Source organism: Papio anubis, chromosome 1 (assembly GCF_008728515.1).
Source record: "Papio anubis isolate 15944 chromosome 1, Panubis1.0, whole genome shotgun sequence".
Lineage (NCBI taxonomy): Eukaryota > Metazoa > Chordata > Mammalia > Primates > Cercopithecidae > Papio > Papio anubis.
Window position 1 is genome coordinate 205,426,192 of NC_044976.1, and position 27,513 is coordinate 205,453,704.

The 27,513-nt window shown below is 43.2% G+C and overlaps 1 protein-coding gene and 1 long non-coding RNA gene across 3 annotated transcripts in view; one reads left to right on the forward strand and one right to left on the reverse strand.

The window, feature by feature from the left end:
- Window positions 1-7,031: 7,031 nt before the first annotated feature.
- On the forward strand, window positions 7,032-27,357 carry LOC116271673. 2 transcript variants are annotated; one of them, XR_004180344.1, is made up of 3 exons: window positions 7,032-8,038; window positions 26,932-27,031; window positions 27,242-27,357. It is a non-coding gene; the product is annotated as an uncharacterized LOC116271673 (long non-coding RNA). The 2 variants fall into 2 exon arrangements; XR_004180345.1 differs by lacking the exon at window positions 7,032-8,038 and adding an exon at window positions 25,467-25,517.
- Window positions 12,480-27,513, reverse strand: part of NID1 (nidogen 1) — a 95,757-nt gene continuing 80,723 nt past the window's right edge. The window contains exons 14-20 of the mRNA XM_031659706.1: window positions 27,289-27,461; window positions 21,717-21,843; window positions 18,272-18,443; window positions 17,161-17,318; window positions 16,489-16,612; window positions 15,654-15,766; window positions 12,480-14,644 (exon numbers count right to left, since the gene is read on the reverse strand). Coding sequence (XP_031515566.1) covers window positions 14,523-14,644; window positions 15,654-15,766; window positions 16,489-16,612; window positions 17,161-17,318; window positions 18,272-18,443; window positions 21,717-21,843; window positions 27,289-27,461 — 989 coding nt within the window. The 3' untranslated portion in view covers window positions 12,480-14,522. The remainder of the gene's footprint in view (window positions 14,645-15,653; window positions 15,767-16,488; window positions 16,613-17,160; window positions 17,319-18,271; window positions 18,444-21,716; window positions 21,844-27,288; window positions 27,462-27,513) is intronic.

Consider the following 27,513-nt stretch of genomic DNA (forward strand, 5'->3'; position numbering starts at 1 on the left):
AGCTGGGACTGCAGGCACTTGCCACTATGTCCAGCTAATTTTTTTTTTTGGTATTTTTAGTAGAGACAGGGTTTCACCGTGTTAGGCAGGATGGTCTCGATCTCCTGACCTCATGATCCTCCCGTCTCGGCCTCCCAAAGTGCTGGGATTACAGGCATGAGCCACCGCGCCCAGCCTGCTTGCCATTTAAACATAAGTGCTAACTGTTTTGCCTAACAGGTACCCTCTGCTTATTATGGGCCTCTGGTGGTTGACAGTGTTAGAATTTCCAGGTATTCTATTTTCATCCCAAACGTTTTCTTTAAAATTGACACACCAGGATTACATTTAGAAGAGTAGCACCATGGAGACACGGTGTCCAAGTACTATGGTGGGCTTGGAAAATCAATAATGACCTTAGATTAGAATAGAATGAAATAGAATAAAATGCTAGTGTAATGTCCAAGGGGTTCACCTTGCACACTGCCTATACAGAGCTGATTTATCAAGACAGGGAAATCCAATGGAGAAAGAGTAATTCAGGCTGAGCCAGCTGTGCAGGAGACTGGGGTTTAATTATTACTCACATCAGTCTCCCCGGGCATTCGGGGATTGGAGTTTTTAAAGATGAATTTGGCGGGAAGGGGCTTGGAAGTGAGGAGTGCGGATTGCTCAGGTTGGAGATGGAATCATGGGGGGTTGAAGCGAGTTTGTCTTCCTGTCTTCTGTTCCTGGGTGGGATGGCAGAACTGGTTGAGCCAGGTTACAGATCTAGGTGGTGTCAGCTGGGTGATTTTGCAGGGTCTGCAAAATATCTCAAGCATTGATCTAAAGTTTTACAATAGGGAGGTTATCCCCAGAAGCAATTTGGGGAGGTTCAGACTCCTGGAACCGGAGGCTGCATGACCCCTAAACCGTAATTTCTACTCTTATAGCTAATCTGTTAGTCCTGCAAAGGCAGACTAGTCCCCAGGCAAGAAGGGGATCTTATTAGGAAAAGGCTGTTATCAATTTTGTTTGAGGGTCAAACCAAGAACTGAATTCATTACCAAAGTTACTTTGGTCTATGCCCAGGAACGAACAAGGACAGCATAAAGGTTAGAAGCAAGATGAAGTCGGTTAGGTCTGATCTCTCTGACGGTCATAATTTCCTCAGTTATAATTTTTCAAAGGTGGTTTCAATCAAAGTTCTTCTAAACTGCATCTATATGAATTACACCTGGAAACGTTCTGCATTTTGAACCCATTTACTAGGAACAATTAAAGAAGCAATTATCTACACTTTCTACACCTACGAACTGATTGAGACATCGATTAATCTCTCTGAGCACCCTGATACATTTCTAAATCAGTCTTCTTGACTCAGTTGACATTACCATGTCCCAGAAGCCCCTTTGCCTTCCTTTCCACTTCATAGCAACAACCGGCATTCTTGTGTTGTTTAAGAATTTGTAAAGTGCCTTCATGTGCATTTGCTCAACCTCTTGAAAATCTGTGCAGCTCCACTCTGGTCTCCTGGGGTGCCCGATCAGCTGGAGTAGGAATGGAGGGACATGAAACTGTGGTGCATCTTCCTTAAGGGTCAATTTTATTGAATAGTACATTAGGCTTTTAGGGCCTCCATAACAAAGTACCACAAACTGGGTGGCTTAAACAACAGAAGTTTGTTGTCTCACGGTTCTGAGACTAGAAGTCTAAGATCAAGGTGTTGGCAGGGTTGATTCCTTCCGAGGGCTGGGGGCAGAATCTATTCTATTCTCTCTCCTGGCTTCTGGTGGTTTGCTGGCAATCTTTGGTGTTCCTTGGCTTGTGATTGCATTACCCTGATCTCCGCCTTTATCATCATATGACGTTCTCTCTCTCTCTCTTTGTGTGTGTGTATGCATGTGTGTCTGTGTCCAAATTTCCCCTTTTAATAAGGACACCCGTCATATTGTATTAAGGTCCATCCTAATGACCTCATCGTAACTCAGCTACATCTGCAAACATCTTAATTCCAAATATGACATTCTGAGGTACTGGGGTTAGGGCTTCAAAATATCTTTTTGGGGGAACACAAGTCAACCCATAACAGAGAATTAACACAAATAAATGGAAAGCTATCCCATATTCATGGATTGGAAGTATTAATATTGTTTAAATGTCCATATTACCCAGAGGTCTAGAGAGTCAATGCAATCCCTATCAAAATACCAGTGATGTTCTCCACAGAAGTGGGAGTAAACAAACTTAAAATTCATGTGGAAATGCAAAAGATCCTGGATAGCCAAAGCAATCTTCAGCAAAAGCAACAAAGCTGGAGGTTTCACCATAACAGATAGTTAAGGAGTTAAAATGGGACATTTGAAACTTTATATTACTACAGAGTTTAATGCAAGATTCGTGAAGATTTTTAAAAGATAAACCACAACATGTCACAAGAATATCTAGCTTTTGATATGTCCCCACAGCTTCCACAGGTACCCTCCTACACCTCCCCTCCCCTGTCCCCTCACTAAGGGGGTACAATTCAGCTCTTCTGCCCTAAAGAGCATTTGGATGGAAAGTTTGAGATGTCCTCACAGCTGGGTGCTACTATGATGTTTATTTCATGGGGGATGAGGAGGTGGGGAAAGAGGGGTGGAAACAGGCTGGGAGGAGGGGCAAGAGGGTACCTACAAAAGTTATATATTATCCTTTATTTTGCTTGACCAAAGCAACCAACAAAATGTAACTCCAGGTTTCTAAGAGCTAATCACATTTAGAATCCTTATTAAGATTCCTCCCCATTCCCTCAGCACCCTATCAAATATTAAGACTGGCACTATATTAATACAGGTGACATCAAAGGAGTATAACCCATCTATCTTTTTGACCCTTGGCCCATTTGCCTTATTCAGAACAGCAAAGTTGTGGTTATCAGACACCACTAAGTGCACCTGATGCTATGTCCCCAAAAGCTCCTCTGCAATTGCGTCTGTTGGCACCACTGGTCTTGCTGGTAATCACAGTGAGAAAAGTCCCTGATGAGTTGGCTGTCACTTTATTGCTGACAACCTCTTTCTCCCCCAAATTCTTGTTTACCGCCAAAAGTGACTCTCTACAGTGGCATTGACTTTGGTAAAATGCCTTGAGCTGTAGGTACTCTTAAGAGTTGCGCGCTTTTCAGTATGTACGTTATCCTTCAAGAGATTATTTACTTTAAAAAATGTATCTATAAATGAGATCGACGTTAATGTTACCGAAGACTAAACGGTGGTCATTATTTTAGAGTGTTGTGGTCGTGCTAGCCTTTTGTTTTTGCATCGATTTTTCCAATGTTCTGAGATCTTGTTACTGGTGGCGAATCCATACAGGTCGGCAGCAACCTCGATTCTTGCCTCTTCAGAAGAGAGAATTTGACCAAGGGACATAAGGCAGAAGGAGAGACCAAGGCAAGTTTAGAGCTGGAGTGAAAATTTCTTGAAAAGTTTTAGGATAGCAGTGAAGGGAAGTTAAGTACACTTGGAAGACGGCCGAGAGGGCAACTTGAGAGACCAAGTGCATTGTTTGGCCTTTGACTTGGGGTTTAATACTTCTGCATGCTTCCAGGGGCTTGCGGTCCTTCTCCCCTGATTCTTCCCTTGGTTGGGCTGTCCGCATGCGCAGTGGCCTGCCAGTGCTTGGGAGGGGCCTCATGTGCAGTGCGTTTACCAGAATTGTGCACAAGCTCACTTGAGGCCCTCTTTCCTTACCAGTCAAGTGTTTCTAGAGGAAGATCATATACCAGTTAAACTCCACCGATTTGCCTCTTAGTGTGCAAGCTTAGCCTACTCGCCCAGTTCCTGAGATCTTATCGGGAAGCTGCTGACCCCCAGTTTCAGGTATTTGCTATCTATTGGGAGACAACATTTCCCTGGCACTGGCTACAACCAATTATTATTTTAGACAGTTAACAACTGCCTGACTATCACCCGATGCTAGCCTGACATTCCTGGTGTGTGTAGGGGGCCCTCTCCTGCCCTGCTTGTGTCTGACTAGCTACCTATTGTAACAATCTCATGAAATAACTTTGTTCAAACAAAGGAATTGTTCAAACAATTGGAACAATTTATCGCAGATGGAAATACCCATTACTGTCCACAGCTTGTCACGGATGGGTGCATATGTTTGACACTCAGAGAGGATGTTTGACTTCAGGAGATTACCTAATGATGTATAAATCCTTTTACTCACATTGCCTGATGATATGCTTTCATAGTCTAAGATTTTCATAGTCTAAGATTTTCAATGAGTTAAAAAAGCTGATGCATTTTATTTTGTTTTCCATGAATCCTTGCTTCTCTAGCATATAGATTTTTTTGTTGTTGTTCATGTAAGAACTGGGGCCGGGTGCAGTGGCACAAGCCTGTAATCCAAGCACTTTGGGAGGCCGAGACAGGTGGATGACCTGAGGTCAGGAGTTCGAAACCAGCCTGGCCAACATGGTGAAACCCCGTCTCTACTAAAAATATGAAAATTAGCCAGGCATGATGGTGCAGGCCTGTAATCCCAGCTATTCGGGAGGCCAAGGCAGGAGAATTGCTTGAACTTGGGAGGCGACCCAAATACTCACCAATCAAGTGGATAAAGAAACTGAGATATCTATGTATCTATGTGTCTATGTATCTATGTATCTATCTTTCTATCTCTATCTATCTATCTATCTATTTATCTATCTATCTTTCTGTCCATCCGTCTCTCTGTCTGTCTATCTATCTATCTGATGGAATACTACTCAGCCAAAAAAAGGAATGAATTAATGGCATTCACAGTGATCTGGATGAGATTGGAGACGATTACTCTAAGTGAAGTAACTCAGGAATGGAAAACCAAACATCATATGTTCTCACTGATATGTAGGAGCTAAGCTATGAGGATTCAAAGGTGTAAGAATGATACAATGGGTGTGGGGACTTGGGAGGAAGGGTGGGAGAGGGGTGAGGGATAAGAGACTACAAATAGGGCACAGTGTATACTGCTTGGGTGATGAGTGCACCAAAATCCCACAAATCACCACTAAATCACTTACTCATGTAACCAAATACCACCTGTACCCCAATTACCTATAAAAAAAAACAGCCAAAATGCTTGGAAACAGAAATGTTTTGGATTTTGGATTTTTAAAAAAATTTTGGAATATTTGCGTTGTATTCACCAGTTGAGCATCCCTGATCCAAAAATCAGAAATCCAAAATGCGCCAATATTCATTTCCTTTGAGCATGACCTTTGAGCATCACGTCAGCACTCGAAGAGTTTTGAAATGTGGAGTCTTTCAGATTTTATAAGTTTTGGATTAGGGCTGCTCAGCCTGTTTTATCTCTCATGGTCTGAAATTGACTGGGGCCTCCTGGACCGTTCTTGTGAGATTGCTGTCAGACAGTGGCTTGGGCTGGAGTCACCCAGGAGGTCTCTTTGTTTGCGTGTCTAGAGACTGATGTCTGCTGTAGGCTGAGACTACAGCTGGAGCTGCCATCCCAGGCACATGCCCTCTTCATGTGGCTTCTTCCTCCTATCACAGAACCGGAGAGAGAGAATCCCAAGAAGACTGGGCGGAAGCCGTTTCACCTTGTATGACCCAGGCTCAGAACCCACATGTTATCCCCTCCGCTATAGTCATAGGCCCATCCAGATTCAAGAAGAGGGGACATAGGCCCTAGTTCTTGATGAGAGGAATGTCAACATCACATCGACATGCCATTGTAAGAATATGTGGGATGGGAGATTGTGTTGAGGCCATTTTGGAAAATACCATCTGCCACATGGTGGAGCCTGGACATTCTCGGCCTCATGATTTCTTGGCTGGTACTTTTGTTCTAATTCACACTGAGCAGGAATTGACTACATGTAGATTAAAACCTTCTGTATATCCCCAAATACCCCAGAACAAAAAACCAACAAAAAAGCTGGGTGGGGTGGCTCATGCCTGTCACCAGCACTTTGGGAGGTTAAGGCAGGTGGATCATGAAGTCAGGAGTTCAAGACCAGCCTGGCCGACATGGTGAAACCCCATCTCTACTAAAAATACAAAACTTAGCCAGGTGTGGTGGCACATGCCTGTAATCCCAGCTGCTGGAGAGGCTGAGGCAGGAGAAGAGCTTGAACCCAGGAGATGGAGGTTGCAGTGAGCCAACATTGCAGTGAGCCAAGATCGTGCCACTGCACTCCAACCTGGGCGACAGAGCAAAACCCTGTCTCAAAAAACAAACAAACAAACAAACAAACAACAACAAAAAACCCTTGGGGAATATTATTTGCAAAATAGACAACAAAAGGTTAATTAGCTTTAAAATGTAAAGGGCCCTTATACATCAGTAAGATTCTCCCAATTAGGAAAAAGGACAATTGACAAAAGAACTGTAAGTGGCTAGTGTGCATTTCAAAAGTTTACCACAACTTAAAGAGTGTATTTTTTTTTTTCTTTTTAGAGACTGAGCCTCACTCTGTTGCCCAGGCTGGGCCTCAAACTCCTGGCTTCAAGCAATCCTCCCATGTTGGCCTCCCAAAGTGCTGGGATTACAGGCGTGAGTCACTACAACCAGCCAATGATGTAAATTTTAATAAACAAACACCACCTATGTATTTGGCAAAAATGAAAAAATTAACTATGCAAAGGCAAAAGTACGGGGAAACGGGCCCTCTCCAACACTCCTGCTGGTGGGAGTATAAACTGGTACAAACTTTCTGCAAGGCAGTTGGGGAGGATCTATTGAAAGTCTTAAATTTTTAAATAATTGTGAGTTGAAATTTATCCTAAAGATATTAATAAGGACACTGAGGGTCAGGCGCGGTGGCTCATGCCTGTAATCCCAGCACTTTGGGAGGCTGAGGCGGGCGAATCACAAGGTCAGGAGATGGAGACCATCCTGGCTAACGTGGTGAAACCCTGTCCGTACTAAAAATATAAAAAATTAGCTGGGCGTGGTGGCACACGCCTGTGGTTGCAGCTACTCGGGAGGCTGAGGCAGGAGAATCACTTGAATCCGGGAGGTGGAGGTTGCAGTGAGCCGAGATCACGCCACTGCACTCCAGCCTGGGCAACTGAGCACGACTCTCAAAAAAAAAAAAAAAAGGACACTGAGACACTGATATCAGTATGCAGGTGATTATTGTTATTTATCACATAAAAAAAAACACATAGAAACACCCTAAATGTTCATGAGTAAATGAATTGGTGAGAGTTTATTGTCCATATAATAGAGTATGATACTATTATGTAGTTGTTCAAAGTAATGTTCATATGCACATTTATTTAAATGGAAAACAAAAATACTGAAAAGTATAACAGGATCGCATTTTTTGTTATATATATCTTACAAAAATATATGTAACAGTATTGTGCGTGTGTGTGTGTGTTTACAACATTTCTGGGACAAGATTGTATTGATGAGGCTATTCTTGAGTAATGAAATTACTGTTATTTTGTTTTTGTGCCTTTATTTTCCAACTTTCTAAATGAAAATGTGCTGAATACAAATAAATAATAATGTAAGATCAAGTACAAATAAATTTTTATTTAAGGTATTTCTTAAAAAGGGGGGTGAGGAAGGGTATTTAGAGTAAACCAAATCTGGAGCTGGACTTTGCTCTGACGGCGTGACCTTTGCCAAGTTACGTCACCTCCCTAACCCTCAGTTTCCTGACTTACTCAATGGGCACAAAAAATTCTATTGCGTAAGGTTATCCTGAGTTAGTTTCCCATTTCCTATTTGCATCTAGCTAATAAAAGCCTCTTGCTGCCCTGTCTCTTCTGAGCCTTCTCCCTTCTCCGATCCACTTAACAAAGTGGTTTGAAGCAGTCATTTAGCACCACCTGTTATTACTATCTGCTTAGTGACTAGACGCCCACTTCCTTGCAAAGGCCCTGCATTTTCTGGAATTAGCCTGCTATTCCGTGTTCTCCTCTTAGATTCACTCAGAACCTGGTCCATGAAGAGACGTAGGCACTTTTGCATACACAGAATACACTCAGGAATACGTCTGTGTATTTCTGCCTCGGTGTACGATGCTGAGCCCACGGCTGGGGATCTCGTGTGATGAATGTCTGCAAATGTTTACTGAGTAAGGAGATGACTTGGGGAGGAAAAGTGCTGGGCTGTTTGGTGGAAATCTGAATTTAGACGAAGAGTCTTGACTATAATTGGGAAGTTCTTTTCGTAACAGGTTAGGCAACTGACCAATATGAAGAAAGCTCTTGAGTGGGATGATGGGAAGGCCTGAGCGTGGCTTCTTTTGGGGAAGTTATCTGGGTAGCCAGGCCTGGGACACTCCCCGCGCTCCGCCCCTACTTCTCTCGTTCCCCAAAAACAGGCATTGAGAGGCTGTTACTGCCCTCACGTGGCCTCTTCTGGAACTGTCTTTGAGAAGACCCGCCCAGATTTAAACTGAAGCAGTGGGGCTGGAGAGCACTCAGGCAGGCTTGCCATTTAAGCTCATCTGTCCCCACGTGAGCTGCTAGCTACCAGGAAGCCGCTCTTGGAGCCTGTTTTCAAGCCTTTTTGGCCCTTGGGCTGGGCAGTGACACTGCTGGGGAGGGAACTTGAGAACCAGAGCTGGGCAGTGACACTGCTGGGGAGGGAACTGGGCCCCGTCTTCCTCGCTTTCCAGAACTGTGGTCTTCAAATGTGTCGATAGAACACTCCCTGAAAGAATTTTTGCAAAGTCATGTTTTTCCCTGTTAAATCAAGTTTAGCCTAAAGCTGCTCTTAAGTATTTTTAAGTTCAGCCTAAAGGTTTCTCTGTGCCTAGTGAACTATAACCTAAAGAGAAGTGTGAACAGTCCTTCTCCCCCTTCACCCTCTCCTCTCCTGCTTTCTGTTTCTGCCTTATCTCGCTGACTCTTCTGCCTCCCTCCTCTGTTTTTAAGGGCTTGCCTGGATAACCCAGGATAATTTCCCTGTTTTAACGTCAGCTACTTAGTCATCTAAATTCCATCTGCAAAGTCCCTTCAGAGCAGTACTAAATTAGAATCCTTAAATCTTTAGAATTCAGCCAGCCACAACAAGGGTCAGCATTTTGCCAACCAGGAGCATCCGAGTTTTTGTTTTTAATTACAGTGATTTTTAAAAACCAGCTTATTTGGCCGGGCGCGGTGGCTCAAGCCTGTAATCCCAGCACTTTGGGAGGCCGAGAGGGGCGGATCACGAGGTCAGGAGATCGAGACCATCCTGGCTAACACGGAAACCCCGTCTCTACTAAAACACAAAAAAAATTAGCCGGGCGCAGTGGCGGGCGCCTGTAGTCCCAGCTACTCAGGAGGCTGAGGCAGGAGAATGGCGTGAACCCGGGAGGCGGAGCTTGCAGTGAGCCGAGATCGGGCCACTCTGCACTCCAGCCTAGGCGGCAGAGGGGGGGAAAAAAAAAAAAAAAAACCCTTATTTTTTTGTCTCAAAAAAACAACCAAAAAAACCCCTTATTTATTTATTTGACAGGGTCCTGCTCTGTGCCCCAGGCTGGAGTACAGCGGCATGATCACAGCTCACTCTAACCTCAAACTCCTGGGCTCAAGCAATCCTCCTGCCTCAGCCTTCCGAGTAGCTGGGACCACAGGCAGTTGCCACTACACTCGGCTAATTTTTAAAAGTTTTTTGTAGAGATGGGGGTCTCACTGTATTACCCAGGCTGGTCTCAAATTACTGGCCTCAAGCTGTCCTCCTGCCTCAGCCTCTAAAGTGCTGAGATTGCAGATGTGAGCCACTGTGCCCACCCAAAACAGCTTTATTGAGATATTCACATGTGAGCAATTCACATGCTATGTAATTCACCCAAAGTGTACCTGCAGTGGTTTTGGGTATATTACATTATTAATTTTAAAAATTGTAAAATATGTATATATCATGAAATTTGCCATAATTTTTTTTTTTTTTTTTGAGACAGAATCTTGCTCTGTTGCTAGGCTGGAGTACAGTGGCACGATCTCGGCCTCCCAGGTTCAAGCGATTCCTCTACCTCAGCCTCCCGAGTAGCTGGGACTACAAGCACGTGCCACCACACCCGGCTAATTTTTTACATTTTAGTAGAGACAAGGTTTCACCATGTTGGCCAGGATGGTCTTGATCGCCTGACCTTGTGGCCTCCCAAAGTGCTGGGATTACAGGTGTAACCCACGACACCTGGTCATTAATAATTTTTAAGTGTACAAGTCACTGACATTTATTACATTCACAATATTGTGCAACCATCACCACTATCTATTTCCAGTACTTTTCATTTTCCCAAATAAGAATTCTGTAGCCATTGAGCAGTAATTCTCCGTTCCACCTCCCCACAGTCCCTGGCAACCTTTGATCTACTTTCAGTCTCTATGAATTGGTCCATTCTAGATACCTCACATACATGGAAGCATATATATTGCCTGATAGTTTGTGTCTGGCTTATTTCCCACAGCATAATGTCCTGAAGGTTCATCTATGTTGTAGCACGTATGAGGATTTCATTTGTTAGGCTCAATAATATTCCATTAAATGTACATAACCTATTTTGTTGATTCATTCATCTGTTGATGGACACTTGGGTTGTTTCCGTAACTTTTGGCTATAGTGAATGACATTGCAATGAACAGCCACACACAAGCATCTGTTCCAGCCCTTGTTTTCGATTATTTTGGGTATATTCCTAGGAGCGGAACTGCTGGATCATATAGGAATTCTATGTTCAAACTTTTTGGGGAACCACCAAGCTGTCTTTTTTCATTCCCATCAGCAATGGACAAGGTTTCTAGGTTTCCACATGCTCTCCAGCACTTGTCTGGTTTGGTTTTTTTTTGTTTTTGATAAAAGCCATCCTAATGCTGTAACGTGGTGTCAAATTGCGGTTTTTGTTTGCATTTACCTAATGACTAATGATATTGAGCATCTTTTCATATGCTTGTTGGCCATTTGTATATCTTCTTCATATAAATGTTTACTCAAATTCTTTACTCATTTTGAAATTGTTTGCTTTTTTGTTGTTGAAATATAGTTATATTCTGAATATTAATTCCTTATCACATATAGAATTTGCAAATATTTTCTCCCATTCCACGGGTTGTCTTTTTACTCTCTTGATAGGATCCTTTGAGGTAAAAATGTTAATTTTGACGAAGTCTGGCTTACCTGTTTTTTTCTTTTGTTGCTGGTGCTTTTGATATCCTATCCAAGAAATGATTGACAAACCCAGGGTCATGAAAAATGTTCCCTATATGCTAGCCCCTCAAGGATCAAAAGCAGCAATCAGTAATCAGAACCCACAGCCCTGGTTTTTGGAAAACGGGGTCTTTATCGTCCAACCTGGCTCCAGCGAGCCACACTGAGAACCTGAGCTGCTGTCCCCACAACTGACTGCCCTGGGCTGATCAAGGCGGGTGGTAGCCACCACTAAGTGAAGAGCTGAACTTGACCAGAACTTGCCAGCCTCCTCATCAAGCTTCCTCCTGAGTGCGGCAAGTGTTCCCTAAGATCCCAAATTCCAAAATAGTTGCATCAGACAGCTCTTGCCAGTTCTATTGTTTTAATGGAGGGATAGATTCCTGGAGCTTCTTATCTCCACCATGGAGCTTGATATCATCTTTGAGTAATCAGATTTTATAGCCAGAATAAAACACTAGAAGTTTTAGCCCTAACATATATAAGTTGTCTCTTTCAAGAAATTCACACTGGCAGACTGTATATTGGCTCCATTGATGGTACCAATTCCCTTCTCTGCAGCAACTGAGCTCTGGACACCTCATTCCTGTAACTTCAGAGCTCCTTCACTCTGTCCAAGTCAGAGGCCATTCTCATCCCATCCAGGGGCCAGCATGAGTGGCACTGCCTATTGGTGGCAGCTTAGAACAGACCAGGGGTCTCACTCCATAGCCAGTGCCAGGAAAGCATCTTTCTTCCTTCCTGGAGGTAAAAAGAGAATTAAAACACAGCTTGTCTCCAGAGCTGAATCAGAAAACTTTTTCTATTGCCTGCTTGTAGAATATATTTTCTCAATGAAAACAGTATCAAAAAGACTGGCTTGAAAACTATAATTTATTTTTTATTTTATTTTTTACATTTTTGAGATAGGGTCTCACTCTGTCCCAGGTTGGAGTGCAGTGGCACGATCATAGCTCACTGCAGCCTCGGCCTCCCAGATTCAAACAATCCTCCCACCTCGACCTCCTGAGTATCTGGGACGACAGGGGTGTGCCACCATGCCCAGCTATTTTTTTTTTTTTTTGATGTTTTGTAGAGATGGAGTCTCCCCGTATTGCCCAAACTGGTCTCAAACTCCTGGCCTCAAGTGATTCACCCACCTTGGCCTCCCAAAGTGTTGGGATTACAGGTATGAGACACTGCACCCAGCCTACTCATTTGTAAGTAAATTACAACCCCTAAGTTTTTTTGTGGTTGAGAAACACACTAGCTCTTATAATACTGGGATAAGAGTTTCTGGGTTCCACAGGTTTTGCAGATTATTAAGTGGTTGTCTGTCTGTCTATTGTGAATCAGCCTCCCAACATTAAATCTCTTCATTCAAAAAAGATAGAGGAAGATTTTCTTTTTAACAAAAAAAATTTATTTTCCACACTATTTGTACAGCTGTAAACTCAAGGAATCTTCCAATACTTGTACAAATCTGGGAGAACAGTTAATAAGCACCTTTAGTGGTTTCCACAGTTTAAGAATTTACCATTTAAAAATTTTAGAATAAATCTAATAAAATGAATAAAATAGTTATAAAAATCATACAAAATCATGATGAACATTTGATATAGAGGGTTTAATATGAAACGATAAATACAAAAAGAAAGCGAGACTGATTTATGGAGTTGGGCTATGTGTAAAAGACCTACATGGTCCTTGAATCTTGTGATTCTTGGGGCTACATTTGCCTCTCAAGACAAACTCCAATTATTCAAGGGAAGACTTTATTTCAATTCAGGTTCCAATGTACTGCAGAAGCAAGTGAGGACAAAGTCAGGAGAAGGTGGGGTGGAGAGGCTGAGGGTAACGGGCTTTGAGGAAAAGAGGAGAGACTCTCTTCCCCAAAGAGAGGATCAGGCAAATTCTTCCATGTTCTCAAGTATAAGTGGTCTTTGGCAAAATGTACCATTTTCTTTCTGGAGTTACTTAAGAGTTTTACTTATTGCTGTTCTTAAATTCCTTCCCCTCCCATTTCCTCTTGGGCTTTTTTATTTCTCTTGTTGATCAAACTCTTTTTTGTGATACTTTTCATTGAATCTTCTTGACTTCTTTATCCCATCCTTTACTCACTCAAACTCCTTATGCTGAACTTTTCAATCCAAAATTTGTATTGTTTTAGGACTCTGGGAAGCAGTTGATAAAAAGATAACACCAGCTACTGATATGGTCAGGAGATGTTTTCTAAACAAATTGTAGAAATATAAATATGAAATGTGGCAATGATCCTTTTAATTAGATCATTGAGCAATAAAGGATATGAACCACTAGTATAAATATTCAATTCAGTTTTTCCGGATTGTGTTGTTAGATGAGAATACATCCAACAATGGCCACAGATAGAGGGAGAAACCAAGGAGGGGTGAGGTCATTGTTGAGTGTAAATTGGTTCTCTAGTGTGGAGGCCAGAGGTGAGGGACTGTGGTGGGAAATCATCTGGTGCCAGCCCCATCCTGTGCCTCAAATAGGTCTCCATGAAAAGGAGGAACGTTGGTGCCAGCAGTGGGACTGAAAACTAACACAGCAACAGAGACTAGAACCTTGGATGCAAGTATTTTGGGCAAAGAGGAATAATTAGTAATCTTTGGTATAATTTAAGGCACATCAAAACAATCCCCTATTCTCAAATATCTGACTACACCTTGAAATTCCTACCATTGGACATTCTTTTGATTTAAGCCTTTAACTAACAAATGCCAATATCCTACTGCTCAAATATTGACATTCTATCTGGGAGGGGCTGTTCATTATCATCCACCAAATGCCCATATATCTCTAGGACAGGGTAGGTTTTGATGAAAAAGCAGAGTGTGAACATTATAATGGGGGTCTTAGATAAGATGATGATGGTGAGGAACTGAGGAGTAAAAATATAGGACTGTAATAAAGAAGAAATTCAGAGCACCAAAACAAAATATTAAGGAATGCTAATTCCCTCCTTAACTCCCAACTTTTCCTAGTCAGGCCCTGGCTCATATGTCAAGGAGCTGACAGGATGGTGGGTACCTCAAAGCGAGGCTGAGCTCATAAGGCCACAGGGAAGGGTGCAACTCAAATTTGGGAGGTTCTGTTCACCACTGGGGGCTAGTATTGGGAAAAGGTCCTAGGACACTGAGATGGGCATGTAATCCTCACTCAGGGATGTATAAGTCTGTCTGAGGGTTGGGGGAGGGGTGGAAGGTTCTGTCCTTGTGTAGGGGTGGAGACTTTTCTATTAGAGAAGTCCAGGGTGCATGTTTTGGGGAACAATGAGGAAAAAGTTGTTGGGGCTCAGGCTGGGCTGGGTCTGGGCCTAGTGGCCACTCAGCCAGAGGACACTTTTCAATCTGGACCAAGTTGCTTCAAGTAGAGTGTTGCTGTGAAATACTTGGAAAGGAAATAAGGCACTCTTGTCTTCATTTCCGTTCGATACAGTCAACTCCCAGGGTGTTGTCAGGGCAACGGCAGGTCCTGCTCCCTGGGGTGGCCAAGCAGAGGTGGGTGCAGCCGCCATTATTCACTGAGCAGTAGTTATGGCCTGGAAAAGGCAGAAATCAGTTCAGTAGCCCTCTCCCTGACTTGACTCCATAGCCAGTTAAGACAGTGGGCTCCTTCTTGTGTGTGATCCCAATTTTGGTTTCCTTGAAGCCATGCTAGGGAGACTTCAGGAGAGTGGGGACACTGTGCTAGGCAATCAACTGAGCTGATCCATTGTTTGTTTTATCAGTATTAAACCAGACAGACACAAACACTGATTCCCAACTTGGGGGTTATGCAGATTTTCTACTAAGGCTATTAAACAGATCTCAGGGGAAGTTCCCCAGCTCCGATTATAACATGGAGTTGGAATTTTAAAGTGAGAAGTTCTTTTTACGTAGCTTGCACTCCCAGCTTCACACTGACAGGAGAAGATGAGGGAAGCTGAGAAGGAAAGTGGGTGAGGGGAGAGGCCTTCAAGAGGCAGCATAGCACAGACTCCAGGGCCAGGCTGCCTGGACTCGCCTCTGTGAGCTGCGTGACTTGGAGCAAGTTGCTTCAGTTCGCTTATTTATGAAATGAACATAATAATAGTACCTACCTCATAGGGTTGCTATGAGGATTACATGAACTAATAAATACAAAATATTTAGAACTCTAAGTGAATTGGTATACGTAAAGTTCATAGCTCACAGTAAGTGCCACACATATGTTTGCAGTTCTTCTTATTAATTATTGTTATTGCTGTTAGGCCAAATGGATGGACTTTTAAAGCAGCAGAGATCCTAACATTGTAATATCCTAACCTGACTATTTGGTACCTGAAGACCCTATACTTTTATATCCAGCCCAAAACTCAATGCTTTTCCTCATCCTGACAACTTCATGACCTAATATTTTCTGTTTATTTAACTGGTCCACCTTCTAATGAAGACCCTGGATGCAAAGGACTGGATCTCTCTTACGGCATAATCAAGGCTACTAGTGGCCATACGGGTAGCAGCCAGAGTGTGGGCTCTGAGCCTCCAGGTGCCCCCAGTACCCCAACAGTAACGGCACAGGAGAGTTACCTTGGGGACACTGAGACAGGGCCGTGGTGATGCCATACAGCCGGGTCTGCTTGTGGGGTTGGAAAGCATCCGTCTCCTTGGAAATTGCAAGATCGAGAGCAACCACGGAATTCCTACAAAGTACCAAAGGGCAGAAGGTGAACACACATGTGACGGCTTGAACTTGTATCTACAAGGCAGCCTCTCGTCATTTTAAGGATAAACTGGAGGCCATGAACAGACATGATGGGCTTGCTTCCTAGACATCCCTTCTTTCTCCTGGGGTGGGCCAAGCCTGCATTTCTCTGGCTTTTTACAAAAGGATAAAGATCAGCTAGGTCTTCCCTCCACTCTAAATCCCAGGCAGGAAATGAGCTTTCTAGACAGACGCCTCTGGCCAGTTGTCTTCTTAGCTGAATCCCTCCTTTGGCAGGAAGGGGTGGTCAAGAAGAGGCCGTGGGAATATTGCAGTTTGACAACTATAATGAAGCAGGGACATGAAGTGGACATGGAGCCCACTGGCCATGTGACCCTGGGCCAGCTCCTGGGGAAAGAGCAGATGTGCTGAGGAAGTCCAGGTTTGAAGACTTGAAACCACACAGTCAGGAGCATCTGGATGATAAATGGCACCTCCTGTACTCTAGGGCCTCGTCCTCCCTCCTTCTTCACGCTCCTCTCTTGGCTCCTCACAGCCAGAAGGATGAGGGAGAGGAGACATCCCTAGAGGGGACATTTCTGGAGGCTCAAAAGTCAAGCCAAGAGGCCAGATGGGAAGGGCCTGGCCTCCCAGAGACAGTGGGTGGAGGTGCAGGCCCGAGCAGCCCCCACGCAGCCCCCACGGCTACAGCTGACGTACATCTTCCAGTCTGTGTAATACAGATTCTTCCCGTAGCTCGTCACAGCGAAAGGATACTGGAGCCCTTCGAGAACCTTGCGTCTGCTGGGCTGACTGGGGTTCAGGCATTCCGCCCGATTGGTGCCTGTGTGGAGCGGAAACAAGTCATTCATTGTTCACGCAAGAAATGGCCCCTTTGTGCCGAAAAAACAAGAATAATAAGGGCAAGAGTGGGAGAAATTAAGCATTACAATGACAAATCCCAGAGAACACATGGGGCTTGCTCTTAAAAACTGGGAAGTTGTCTCTTCCTCCTGTGTTGCTTCTGCTGGGGAGGCACGAGCCAGGGCAGAGTAATGTAAGTCGTGAATTGCTTATCAGTATCAGGGTGACTCCAGGCTCTGTGCAGTGCCACTTACAACATGAGGGTGGCCAACTTTTTCTTAAAGCACCAGACAGTAAATTATTTCAGGTTTTGCAGGCCAAGAGGGAAAACCAAGGACAGTTCACAGGTATCTATACAATTTTGTACCAGTATACATTTAATGTACCAGTTCAAAATGTAAAACCCATTCATAGCTTCTGGGTTATATAAAAACAGGTGGCTGGTTAGATTTGGCTTCAGGGCCCTAGTTTGCCCACCCCTGACAGGAGATTGAGACCCGCCCTGGACAGTGTCCAGCTTTCCATCACCTGCATCCACCCAGCAGAGCTGAGATGAGAACGCGTCGAAGGTCAGTCCATTGGGCAAGCCCAGGTCATCCTGCACCAGGATCCTCCGGTTCGTGCCATCCATGTAGGAAGTTTCAATCTTGGGGTTATCTCTGTTCCAGTCTGTCCAGTAAAGGTTCCTGGAGGAGGAAAAGCAGGGGAAAGAGGAAAAGAAATAATAAGGATGCGTGAGAAAAAGTTTATGTAAAGCACTTGAAAAGAATTACAATGAAGTGATTGGCAGACATGAAAACAACGCCTGAAAGGATCGAGAGGTGATAAAACACATTTTCTTTTGCAAGGACACTTGGATTTGGTTCCTCACTTCAACTTGGTGATTCTGTTACTAACAAATTTGGTTCCCTTTAACGTAACTGACATATTGTATTTCAATGAAGCTGTTAGCAAAAGAAAACAAAGTAAAAGTTTACAGCTGGCATAAATACATGGAATTCCCTGTATGGGGCCCACATGGAGGAGAGCACAGCAGACCCAGGGGACCAGACTAGGGCACGAAGCAGATGTTGGCAGGGGCTGTGGTCAGAGCACCTGCCTTCAAGGAGGTGGCTGAGTGGCCACAGAATAAGAGATGTGGTCTCAAAGGGAAAGAATCAGTGTCGAGGAGCTAAGAGCCTGTTGTGTAACAGGTAGACCTTGCGATAAGTAGGAAGAGAAAGCATGGATGTGCCGAAGAAACCCACAGGAAGGGGTCTCCAGCGTGTTCAGGCTGGGTCTGCCCCAGAAAGCAGCCTCAGGGGTCCATCTATGCCGCCCTGCTACTCTTCTGGAGTTGATACAACCTAAGTGTTGATCCACATTGAAGCCATATGGAAAATATCCAATTTCTGAGCATGCCAACTTGTAAAGTCTCTTAGCAAAAGATTTGAAAGTGGGACATGGTATCAAGTCCACACTGTAATACATGTTCTGGCATTGTACCATGGATATCTACAAGTCACCAACCGTAGACTCTTTCGTCCTGTACTTTTTGATTTCAGGAGAGCAATGCTGGAGTTAAAGCCTCACATCTGAGAATCTCTAAAAGGGCAGATGCAAATCAAAGAGATGCACACACATATTTACACAAAGATACCCTCTCACGGAATCCGTTACAATGCCTCTGGGATTCACCAGGTCGGTCTCAAAGAGTACCCGGCGCTGTGTGCCATCCAGCTTCGCCACTTCTATTCGATCCAGGTTAGAGTCTGTCCAGAAGATGTTGCGGCCAAGGTGATCAACAGCAATGCCTTCTGGACTTCCAAGATCTAGAAGTAAACACAGAGCTCCTCTAATTTTTGTTTTGTTTTGTTTTCTAAGCAGGTGAGATAAGGTTTTTCTGAATACTCAATGTTACTTCACGTGGTGTCCAATCCCTGCACTTTGAGAAACTAAATGAGAATGTGAAATGCCTGTTGTTTATAAGATAAACAACACTCAAAGTGACAAATTCAAAAATGCCATTTACTCACTCTGTGGATATCCATCATGCAGCACACTGGGAACCAGGACAGTAACAATGACTAAGCCGAGGCCCAGTTTTCCATGAGCCCACAGCCAACCACAGTTGAGACTGAGTTCCAGGTCCCATGGGAGCCTGGAGGAGGAACCCCAGCCTGGGGAGACCAGGAAGGGGTTCCTAGGGGAGGTGACATTGCTGGAAGCTGGCACCTGAAGGACCAGTAGCAGTTGGTCAGACAAAGATCCTGGATGAGAGCTTTTTAGGTAGCGGGACTGGCACATAGGTATAAAGGAAGGCTGGACAGTGGCTTGAAGTGAACAGGATGTCATTATATGTGGTTGGAGACCATGAGGGTGGGGGAGTGGTCAGAGATGAAGGTAGGATGACATGTTAATGAACTTAGAGCTTAGGCAGAGGGGAGACAGTGGAAGATCTTAAGATGGGGAATGGAAAAATAGTTCTATCTTGTTCATTAATTATGGGGGATAAAGGTCATTTCACAGAAATAACACTTTCAAGAAACCATAGCTGTTATTACTTTCATACAAGCATAAGGGGTACAAAGAAGGGGTGTCAGTGATTACAAATAACACCCCAGTCTTTACTGGGTTATAGTAACTGATTTTCAAGCCAGGAGTTGCCACCGGGTAACATGAACCTTCCCTGCAAACCCTCAGCACCCATCTAACTTTACTGGAAGCTCAAGATTGCATTGGTGTTTTATTATACAGTTTTTTAAAATTAATAATAGCAATTTGTGCTTTATTGATATCACTTAGGCTATCTTTCCCTTCTACTGATTGAAGGAGTGAAGGTCACTTAGTATGACTGGAGTATAAGCAGGAAGGAGAAGGGGCTACCCTACCTGAGGGATCTGGGCTATGAGGAAACCATTCCAATACTGTGTTCCTTTTTTGTTTTGTTTTGTTTTGTTTTGAGACAGAGTCTCATTCTGTTGCCCAGGCTGAAGTGCAGTGGTACGATCTCGGCTCACTGCAAACCTCTACCTCCCAGGTTCAAATGATTCTTCTACCTCAGCCTCCCGAGTAGCTGGGATTACAGGTGCGCACCACCATGCCCGGCTAATTTTTGTATTTTTAGTAGAGACAGGGTTTCACCATGTTGGCCAGGCTGGTCTCAAACTCCTGACCTCAAGTGATCCACCGCCTCGGGCTCCCAAAGTGTTGGGATTACAGACGTGAGCCACCACGCCTGGCTCCAATACTGGGTTCTTTTGTCAATATGCAAGCAATACAGACCCTCAGCCCCCTTTGCATTAGCCTTCGCCAGAGCCCTAATATGATGGTGACCTTGGATGCTGAACACATCAGAGCCCCCAGAAAGAAAGCCCACCAGAGGAAGTTTATTGAAAATTAGAAACCCCACTTAAACAAAGTCTTTATTATCTAAACCCAAAGTAGAGATTTATAAAGTACTAAAATATTTCCCATGTCCCTAGACGAACAGGGACAGTGAGACTGACCTCCAAAGGTCCCTTCTGGCTTTCAGATAGAACCAGAATAAGTTATTCTGGAGTATATTTGGAACGAGCACATCCTGTGTGAGAGACAAGAGCCACTCAGATATACGCAAAGAAAACAGGCTGCTCTGTGAGAGTATCTCTGCGAGGCACCTGGAGGAAGTTCCATGCATATCGTCTCCTTAGAACCAGCCCTGGTCCCGATCTCAAACCCAAAAGCAACCAATCCCCCTCTCCCTCAACTCAAAATACTTCTTTATGAGCTACTCTTCCAAGGGAAAGGTCTGGAAAATCTTATCCTTCAATGTGCAGTCTGAGGAAGTATTCCTTACTGCTTACCTCAAAGATATGATACTTTTTAAAGATACTTGGTTGGGACCATAACTTAAGGAAAGAAAGAAAAACCTGGGATCCGGGCTGTTATGAAATAAGGAAGAAAAGAAAATGATATCTAACTGTCACTCTTACTCACTAGGCAAGCACCAACCTGTACCATGCTAAGGAGATAACTGGAAGCTTCTTTCTCTCTTAAAAAAAAGAAAATTATTCCCAGTGATCTTTCTTCTACAAAGATCACATTTTGGTTGAATTTTGTGTTTTCACAGTAAGTAGGCTTTTGCTTGGAATGTTTCTTACTGTGCTTACAGCGTTCTTGGATGACTACAAGCTCCAAAAGCAACAGGAAATAGCAAACAATGACCTATTCCCCTCTTCCACTGGGTTTTAAAATGAAATCGTAGAGAATAAAAAAAACATGTTTAACACAGAGAGATAGGCTTTTTCAAACTGTTTTTCACTAAACCAAAGTGTGAAAACTAGAAGACATGATTTAAATAGCCTGTTGGCTTCCAGAAAAGGATTCAGGGCCTATGTCCAAAGCCAGACATAGTTAATTCAACCTCAGCTTCATTCCTGCTGCATCATCTCTACTGAAGGCAACAAAGAAGGGAAAAAAATGCTTCAGGAGTTATTCCACGGGCACAGGAAATCATCTAGAATATCAATTGTTAGGGAAACATTCCACTGAAAATAGAAAAAACTACATTCAGTGCCAAGTAAAAAGAAATACAAAATGAGGCTGCTCTATTTTAAAGATGTATCTTTGATGTGAATATTTTGCAGAGAATGCAAGATGACTCCACAGAACAAATATCATCAGCATGACAATGTCATATGAGCAAAAATATTCCCAAGTCAGTTGATGAGTCACTGAATCAAGCAACATGTAATACTTGACCATTTCAGCACAGTGGAATTTTTAGAGGTCCTTGGAGTTTTGTTGTAATGGTCGTTGAACTAGATAAATCATACCCATGTAAAATAGTCTTGATTTGTTGAATGCAGGCATGAAAAACAATGCACAGAGTCGTTGGTTGAAATTGGCATCCTTAATGAGGAATTTGCTCAGTTGAGGAATTGAGGTTGAACACTGAAAAGCAGGTTGTGCCTAAACTTTATGTACTTTATCATAGTAATGCAACAACAGACTGAGAAATGTTTGTGAAAGTTCAGCTTCATTTGCTGTTCTTCTCTGGCATACGTGGCCACTGGGCTGCTAGAAGTAAAACCAAAAAGGAAAAATGATGTTTGCTTGCTTACCTTGCCTAACGATGGTGGTTGGCTCTCCGCCATGCAGACTGGCTCTCCCGATGGAAGGCTCAGTGATGTCCGTCCAGTAAACCATCTTGTCCACACAGTCAAAGGCCAATCCAATGATGACTTTAGCCTGGAAGTGAAGACCAGTGGTTAGAATGGTCCATCTACAAGCATCTGATAGTGAGAATCTTTTTGCATGCCTACAGGCATTTGGATATCTTTTGTTATGAAGTGCCAAGTGTTTTGTCTATTTAAACATTTTTATCATTGAGTTGTAGGAGTTGTTCATATATTTCAGATAAAACTCTTGTCATATACATATATATGCACATCTATATGTGTAGGAATTTGTGTGTGTGTGTGTATACATGCATAAATATGTATTTTTTGAGACAGGGTCTCTGTTGCCCAGGCTGGAGTATAGTGGCATGATTACTGCTCACTGCAGCCTCAACCTTCTGAACTCAAGTGATCCTCGCCCTCAGTCTCTCGAGTAGCTGGGACTATAGGCATGTGCCACCATGCCTCACTAATTTCTTAAATTTTTTTGTAGAAACAGAGTCTCACTGTCTTGCCCACTCTGGTCTCAAACTCCTGGCTCAAGCAAACCATCTGACTCAGCCTCCCAAAGTGCTGGGATTACCGGCACCAGCCACTGCAACCACCTATTATTTCTTCTCAGTATGTAGTTCGCTCTTTCATTTTCGTAATAGTGTTTGGAAGAGCAAAAGTTTTTAATGTTTAGTAAGTCTAATTTATTATTTTTTCCTTTTATGGGTAATGCTTTTTGAATACTAAGAAATCTTTGCCTACTTGAAGGTGACAAAGAAAAAGAAATAAAAGGCATACATATTGAAGAAGTAAAATTACTCTATTCTAAGATAATATGGTTATTTATGTAGAAAGTCATGCGGAATCTAAAAAACTACTATAATCAATAAGGGAATCTAGCAAGGGTGCAAGATACAAAGTCGATACAAAATTGTTTTTCTATATACTAGCAAAATATAGAAAATAAACCTTAATAATTGTTACAGCATTAAAAAACAGAAAATATGTAAGGATAAATATTTTTAAATATGCAAGATTCCACACTGAATACTATACAATATTGCAGCATGAAACTATAAAAGATCCAAATAAATGAAGGGATAGATAAGGTTAAATGTAAACAATTTACATTTAAATTGTAGCTGGGACTATAGACATGTGCCACCACACCTAGTTAATTTTTCTATTTTTTGTAGAGATAAGGTCTCACTATGTTGCCCAGGCTGGTCTCGAACTCCTGGGCTCAACTGATCCACCTGCCTGGGCCTCCCAAAGTCCTGAGATTATAGACGTAAGCCAGTGTGCCCAGACAATGCTGTGCACTTTTAAGATATTCACTCTCTCAAACCATCGCAACCAAATGCTCAGGCCCCAACTATGGGTACCTCGTTCACAGCATCCCAGGCCCATCAACTTCTCTGGCCTTCCGTGGTACTAAGGAAAGAGAACATTTCCTTCAGCAAACATGCTCATCAACTTCTCTGGCCCTCCACAGCATTAAGGAAAGAAAACATTTCCTTCAGCAAACATGCCCAGAGTCCTTTTCCACACATTGGTTCTTACAAAAGTGAGACAGAAAAGGACCAGAGGAAGTGAAGTTGAGTAACGTTTTACATGTGATTTGAGTTTCGTGAAAACCTACTGGGCTATATTTCAGTTTGAAAAGCCACTGACAGTTAGCTCTGAGTAAGCCAGCCTCTCCTCAGAAGAGGCAAATCAATTACCTGCCAGTAACTCATTAACGAGTATTTATTAGGTGCTCATTATGTGTGAAGAACTATGGTGATATTTAGACAAGACTCCAACCTAGAAAGAACACTGAGTTACTTAAATTATTTAAAGCAACCAGCTCAAAACAAGTCATCTGCCTATAGGTTGATTTGGCAAAGCCTTGTCGAGATCTTTCGCAAATTAAAATATTTTAAAACAATAGGGATTCATACTTCTGTAAAATTTAGCCATTGGGAGAAACCAGGTGAAAGGTACACAGGACCTCTCTGTATACCTTTCCAACTTCCTGTGGCTCTGATTACTTCAAAATAAAAACTCAAAAACAAAACAGAAGCACAAACTTTTCCCTTGATCAGACAGTGAGGAGTTCCTTTCTTTGGATGCTGCCCATGAGAGGCTCAGGAAGAAGCTGCCGGGCTGTATGATCTCAGCATGTGGTGAGGTTTGATTCTATCAATAGCCTGGAAACACTGAATTGTTCAGTTACAAGAAACACTGGGAGTGGGTGCTTGGTTGTGGTCACAATACTAGGCATTATGAAGCCAGGGAAGGACTCAGCAGGGAAGGTCTCAGGAACAAGGAAGTGGTGGACCAGGATGATCTTTTACTGGGAAAATCAGGAGGATGAGCACTTACTTCCTCCTCAAGGGATCAAGTCAAAAAGGACAGTGACCCTTACCTCACACCACATACAAAAATTAACTCAAAATGAATCAAAGACCTAAATGTAAGAGCAAACTTATAAAACTCTTAGACGAAAACCAGGGGGAAAGCCTCATGACATTGGATTTGGCAACAATTTCTTGGATATGATACCAAAAGCACAGGCAACAAAAGAAAAAATAGGTAAATTGGACTACATCAAAATTAAAAATTTCTGTGCATCATAGGACATAATCAAGAGACTGAAAACACAACCATGGAATGTGAGAAAATATTGCAAATCATGTATCTTTTAAAGAGTTAATATCCAGAATATATAAAGAATTCCCACAACTCAACAACAACAAAAGAACAAATCAAAAAACAGACAAAAGTATTTAAGTAGACATTTCTCCAAAGAAGATATACAAGTGGCCATTAAGTATGTGAAAAGATGTTCAATGTTATAAATTATTAGGAAAATGCAAATCAAAACCACTTCACACCCGTTAAAAAACAAAAACAGCCAACAAGTTTTGGTAAGGATATGGAGGAATTTAAACCCTTGTGCTCTGCTGGTGGGTATGTAAAATGGTACAACCACTGTGGAAAACAGTATGGTTGTTCCTCAAAAAATTAAATACAGAATTACCATATGATCCAGCAATTCCACTTTGGTGTATATATCGAAAAGAAGTTAAAGCAGGGACTTGAACAGATATTTGTATACCTGTGTTCATAGCAGCATTATTTGCAAAAGCCAGAAGGTGGAAGCAACTGCTGATAGATGAATAAATAAACAAAATATGGCATCCATACAATGCGATGTTTTTCAGTCTTAAAAAAGAAATTCTGACACATGCTACAGTACGGATGAACCTGAGGACATCGTGCTAAGTGAAATATGCCAGACACAAATGACAAATACTGTATGATTCTGCTTCTAGGAGGTACTCAGAAAAGTCAAATGTATAGGGACAGTAAGTAGAATGGTGGCTGCCAGGGGCTAGGACATGGGTGGAGGGAGAATGGGAGGTATTGTTTAATAGCTTCAGTTTGGGATGATGAGAAAGTTCTGCAGATGAATGGAGGTGATAGTTGCATAACATTGTTTATATACTTAATACCACTTTAAACAGTTTTCCAAAAGATGGTGAATGTTTATCCTGTTATTTCAGCATTCCCCCTTCCACCTATCCCAGTTAAATAATTATCTGGGTTTTTGTTGTTGTTGTTGTTGTTGTTGTTTTTTGAGACAAGAATCTCATTCTGTTGCCCAGGATCTCAGCTCACTGCAACCTCTGCCTCCCAGGTTCAAGCAATTCTTGTGCCTCAGCCTCCCAAGTAGCTGGAATTACAGGCATGCACCACCATGCCCAGGTAATTTTTGTATTTTTAGTAGAGATGGGGTTTTTCCCTGTTGCCCAGGCTGTAAATTATCTGCTTTTTATTGCCTCACATGACATTTAGCCTCTCCCCTTGGTCTTGGGAAAGAATGTCTTTCACAGGGAATTTAACCCATTCCTATTACCTGAGAGCATGTGCTGGAGATGGAAATGACACAGATGATCTTCAAGGGGTTTACATGTTCAGCAAGGCAATAGATGAATACAATGATCATGTATGCATTTGTTTGGCAAATATTTTTTGAGTGCTTCCTATATGCCAAGCACAGTTTTGAGTCTAGAAATACTACATTAAACCAACACCTCCATGAAAGAAATGAACAGTTCCTCTCTTGTGGTGCTGATATTTTAATAGAAAGATACATGTCAGATACACAACACAAATATGGGTATTTAATGCATCACATAGTGCCAAGAGCTCTGATGAAACACAAAGCAGCATAAAGAGCTAGAGAGCAGTGGTGGCTGCTGTCTGGACAGGGGGATCAGGACAGGCCTCTCTGAGAGATGATGCTTTGGCAGAAATTTGCATGAAGTAAGGCAGTGAACTGTGCAATTGTCAGGCGGGGGAACTGCAAGTGCAAAGGCCCTGAGACAGAGATGTGCCTGGTGTGTTCAAAGACCAGCCAGAGGGCCAGAGGGTTGAAGTCGGTGAGTGAGGTGAGAGTGGTAGGGAACAGGGTGGGAGAGAGAACAAGAGGCCAGATCCTATACGGCTTTGAGGGCCATGCAAAGGACTAGATTTTATTCTGAGTGAAGAGGGAACCCATCTGAGGGCTTTGTGCAGGAAAAGGACATGAATCTCATAAAGACTTCTTTGCAAGAGGCTTTTGAGAAGTATTTTTATTTTGGATACTTTTTTGCTGATATTTCCTCCCTGGTCCCAAAGAAGGGATGTGGCTATGTGTGGCATCTATGAAGTGGAGATCAATTCAGGAAGAGTAAGTAGAAAAAGAAGAAAACACAATGGGTAGAGAAAGGAAGAAGAGAAGAAAAACTGGAAGCTGGGCCTGTGGCAGACAAGATGGCCCAAGTAGCATCTTTACCAAGAATTTTCAAGCAGACTTTGTGCCCCCAGTGAGGAATAATAGGGCTTTCTGCTGGACTTTCTTTTATAAGCGCCAATGATCTCAGACCCTCCCTCTCCTTCACTCCTCATGGGACCCTCATAGCCCCTCCCACTGCTCCAACAACTCTGACTCAGCCTTGTAGTGGAAGCCTGCAGGTCTCAGGTTTGGTTTCTTGGCAGGAGTCAGGATCAGATAAAACAGAATGACTTTTCTGAATTGCCCAACCTCTATCTAATGGGAAAAGAAGTCCCTAAATCACAAAATGCATCTTGAAGCTTTGAAAGCCTCTAAAAACTCCAATGCTTGTTGCTACCTCAGGGCAGATATGAGGCTCTCGAATTGAGCAGCTGCTGAAAGATGAATCACCATGAATTTGGCAGGAATGGGAAGATCAAGCCAGCAGATGCACACGAACAAGGTACGAAATTAGCGTGAAGCCACAACCAAGGGGTAGCTCTGGAAGGCCTTCCCACATCTGTGCCCATCTTACTGTGAGCCTCATGGGCAGCTCAGCAATACAGTGGCCCCATCTAGAGATGGTCACCTGGGCCCACATGGAATGAGCACCCATGGTTCCAGGGGTTGAGCCTGGGGTTCTGGTCTGACCTCGTCCTGCTTGTTTCTCCAGGTCACTGAAGCAGGAGCTGTCACCAGGTGCAATCAGCCAGCACTCACCGGGACATGAAGGAATGCCTTTGCTTCTGTCTTCCTCATGGTATTTCCCTCCAGGGGCAGGCGCTCAATCTTCCCGGTCTGGGCAAAGAGTAAATGGGTCCCGGGGGGCAAGGGGATCACGGCGGTAGGCACTGCGGGTCCTTGGTGAATCGGGGGAGCCACTGTACTCAGGCCTGCATGGCAGAGGGGGTCAGTGAGCGAGGCCCGTGTGCACCAGAAACCCAC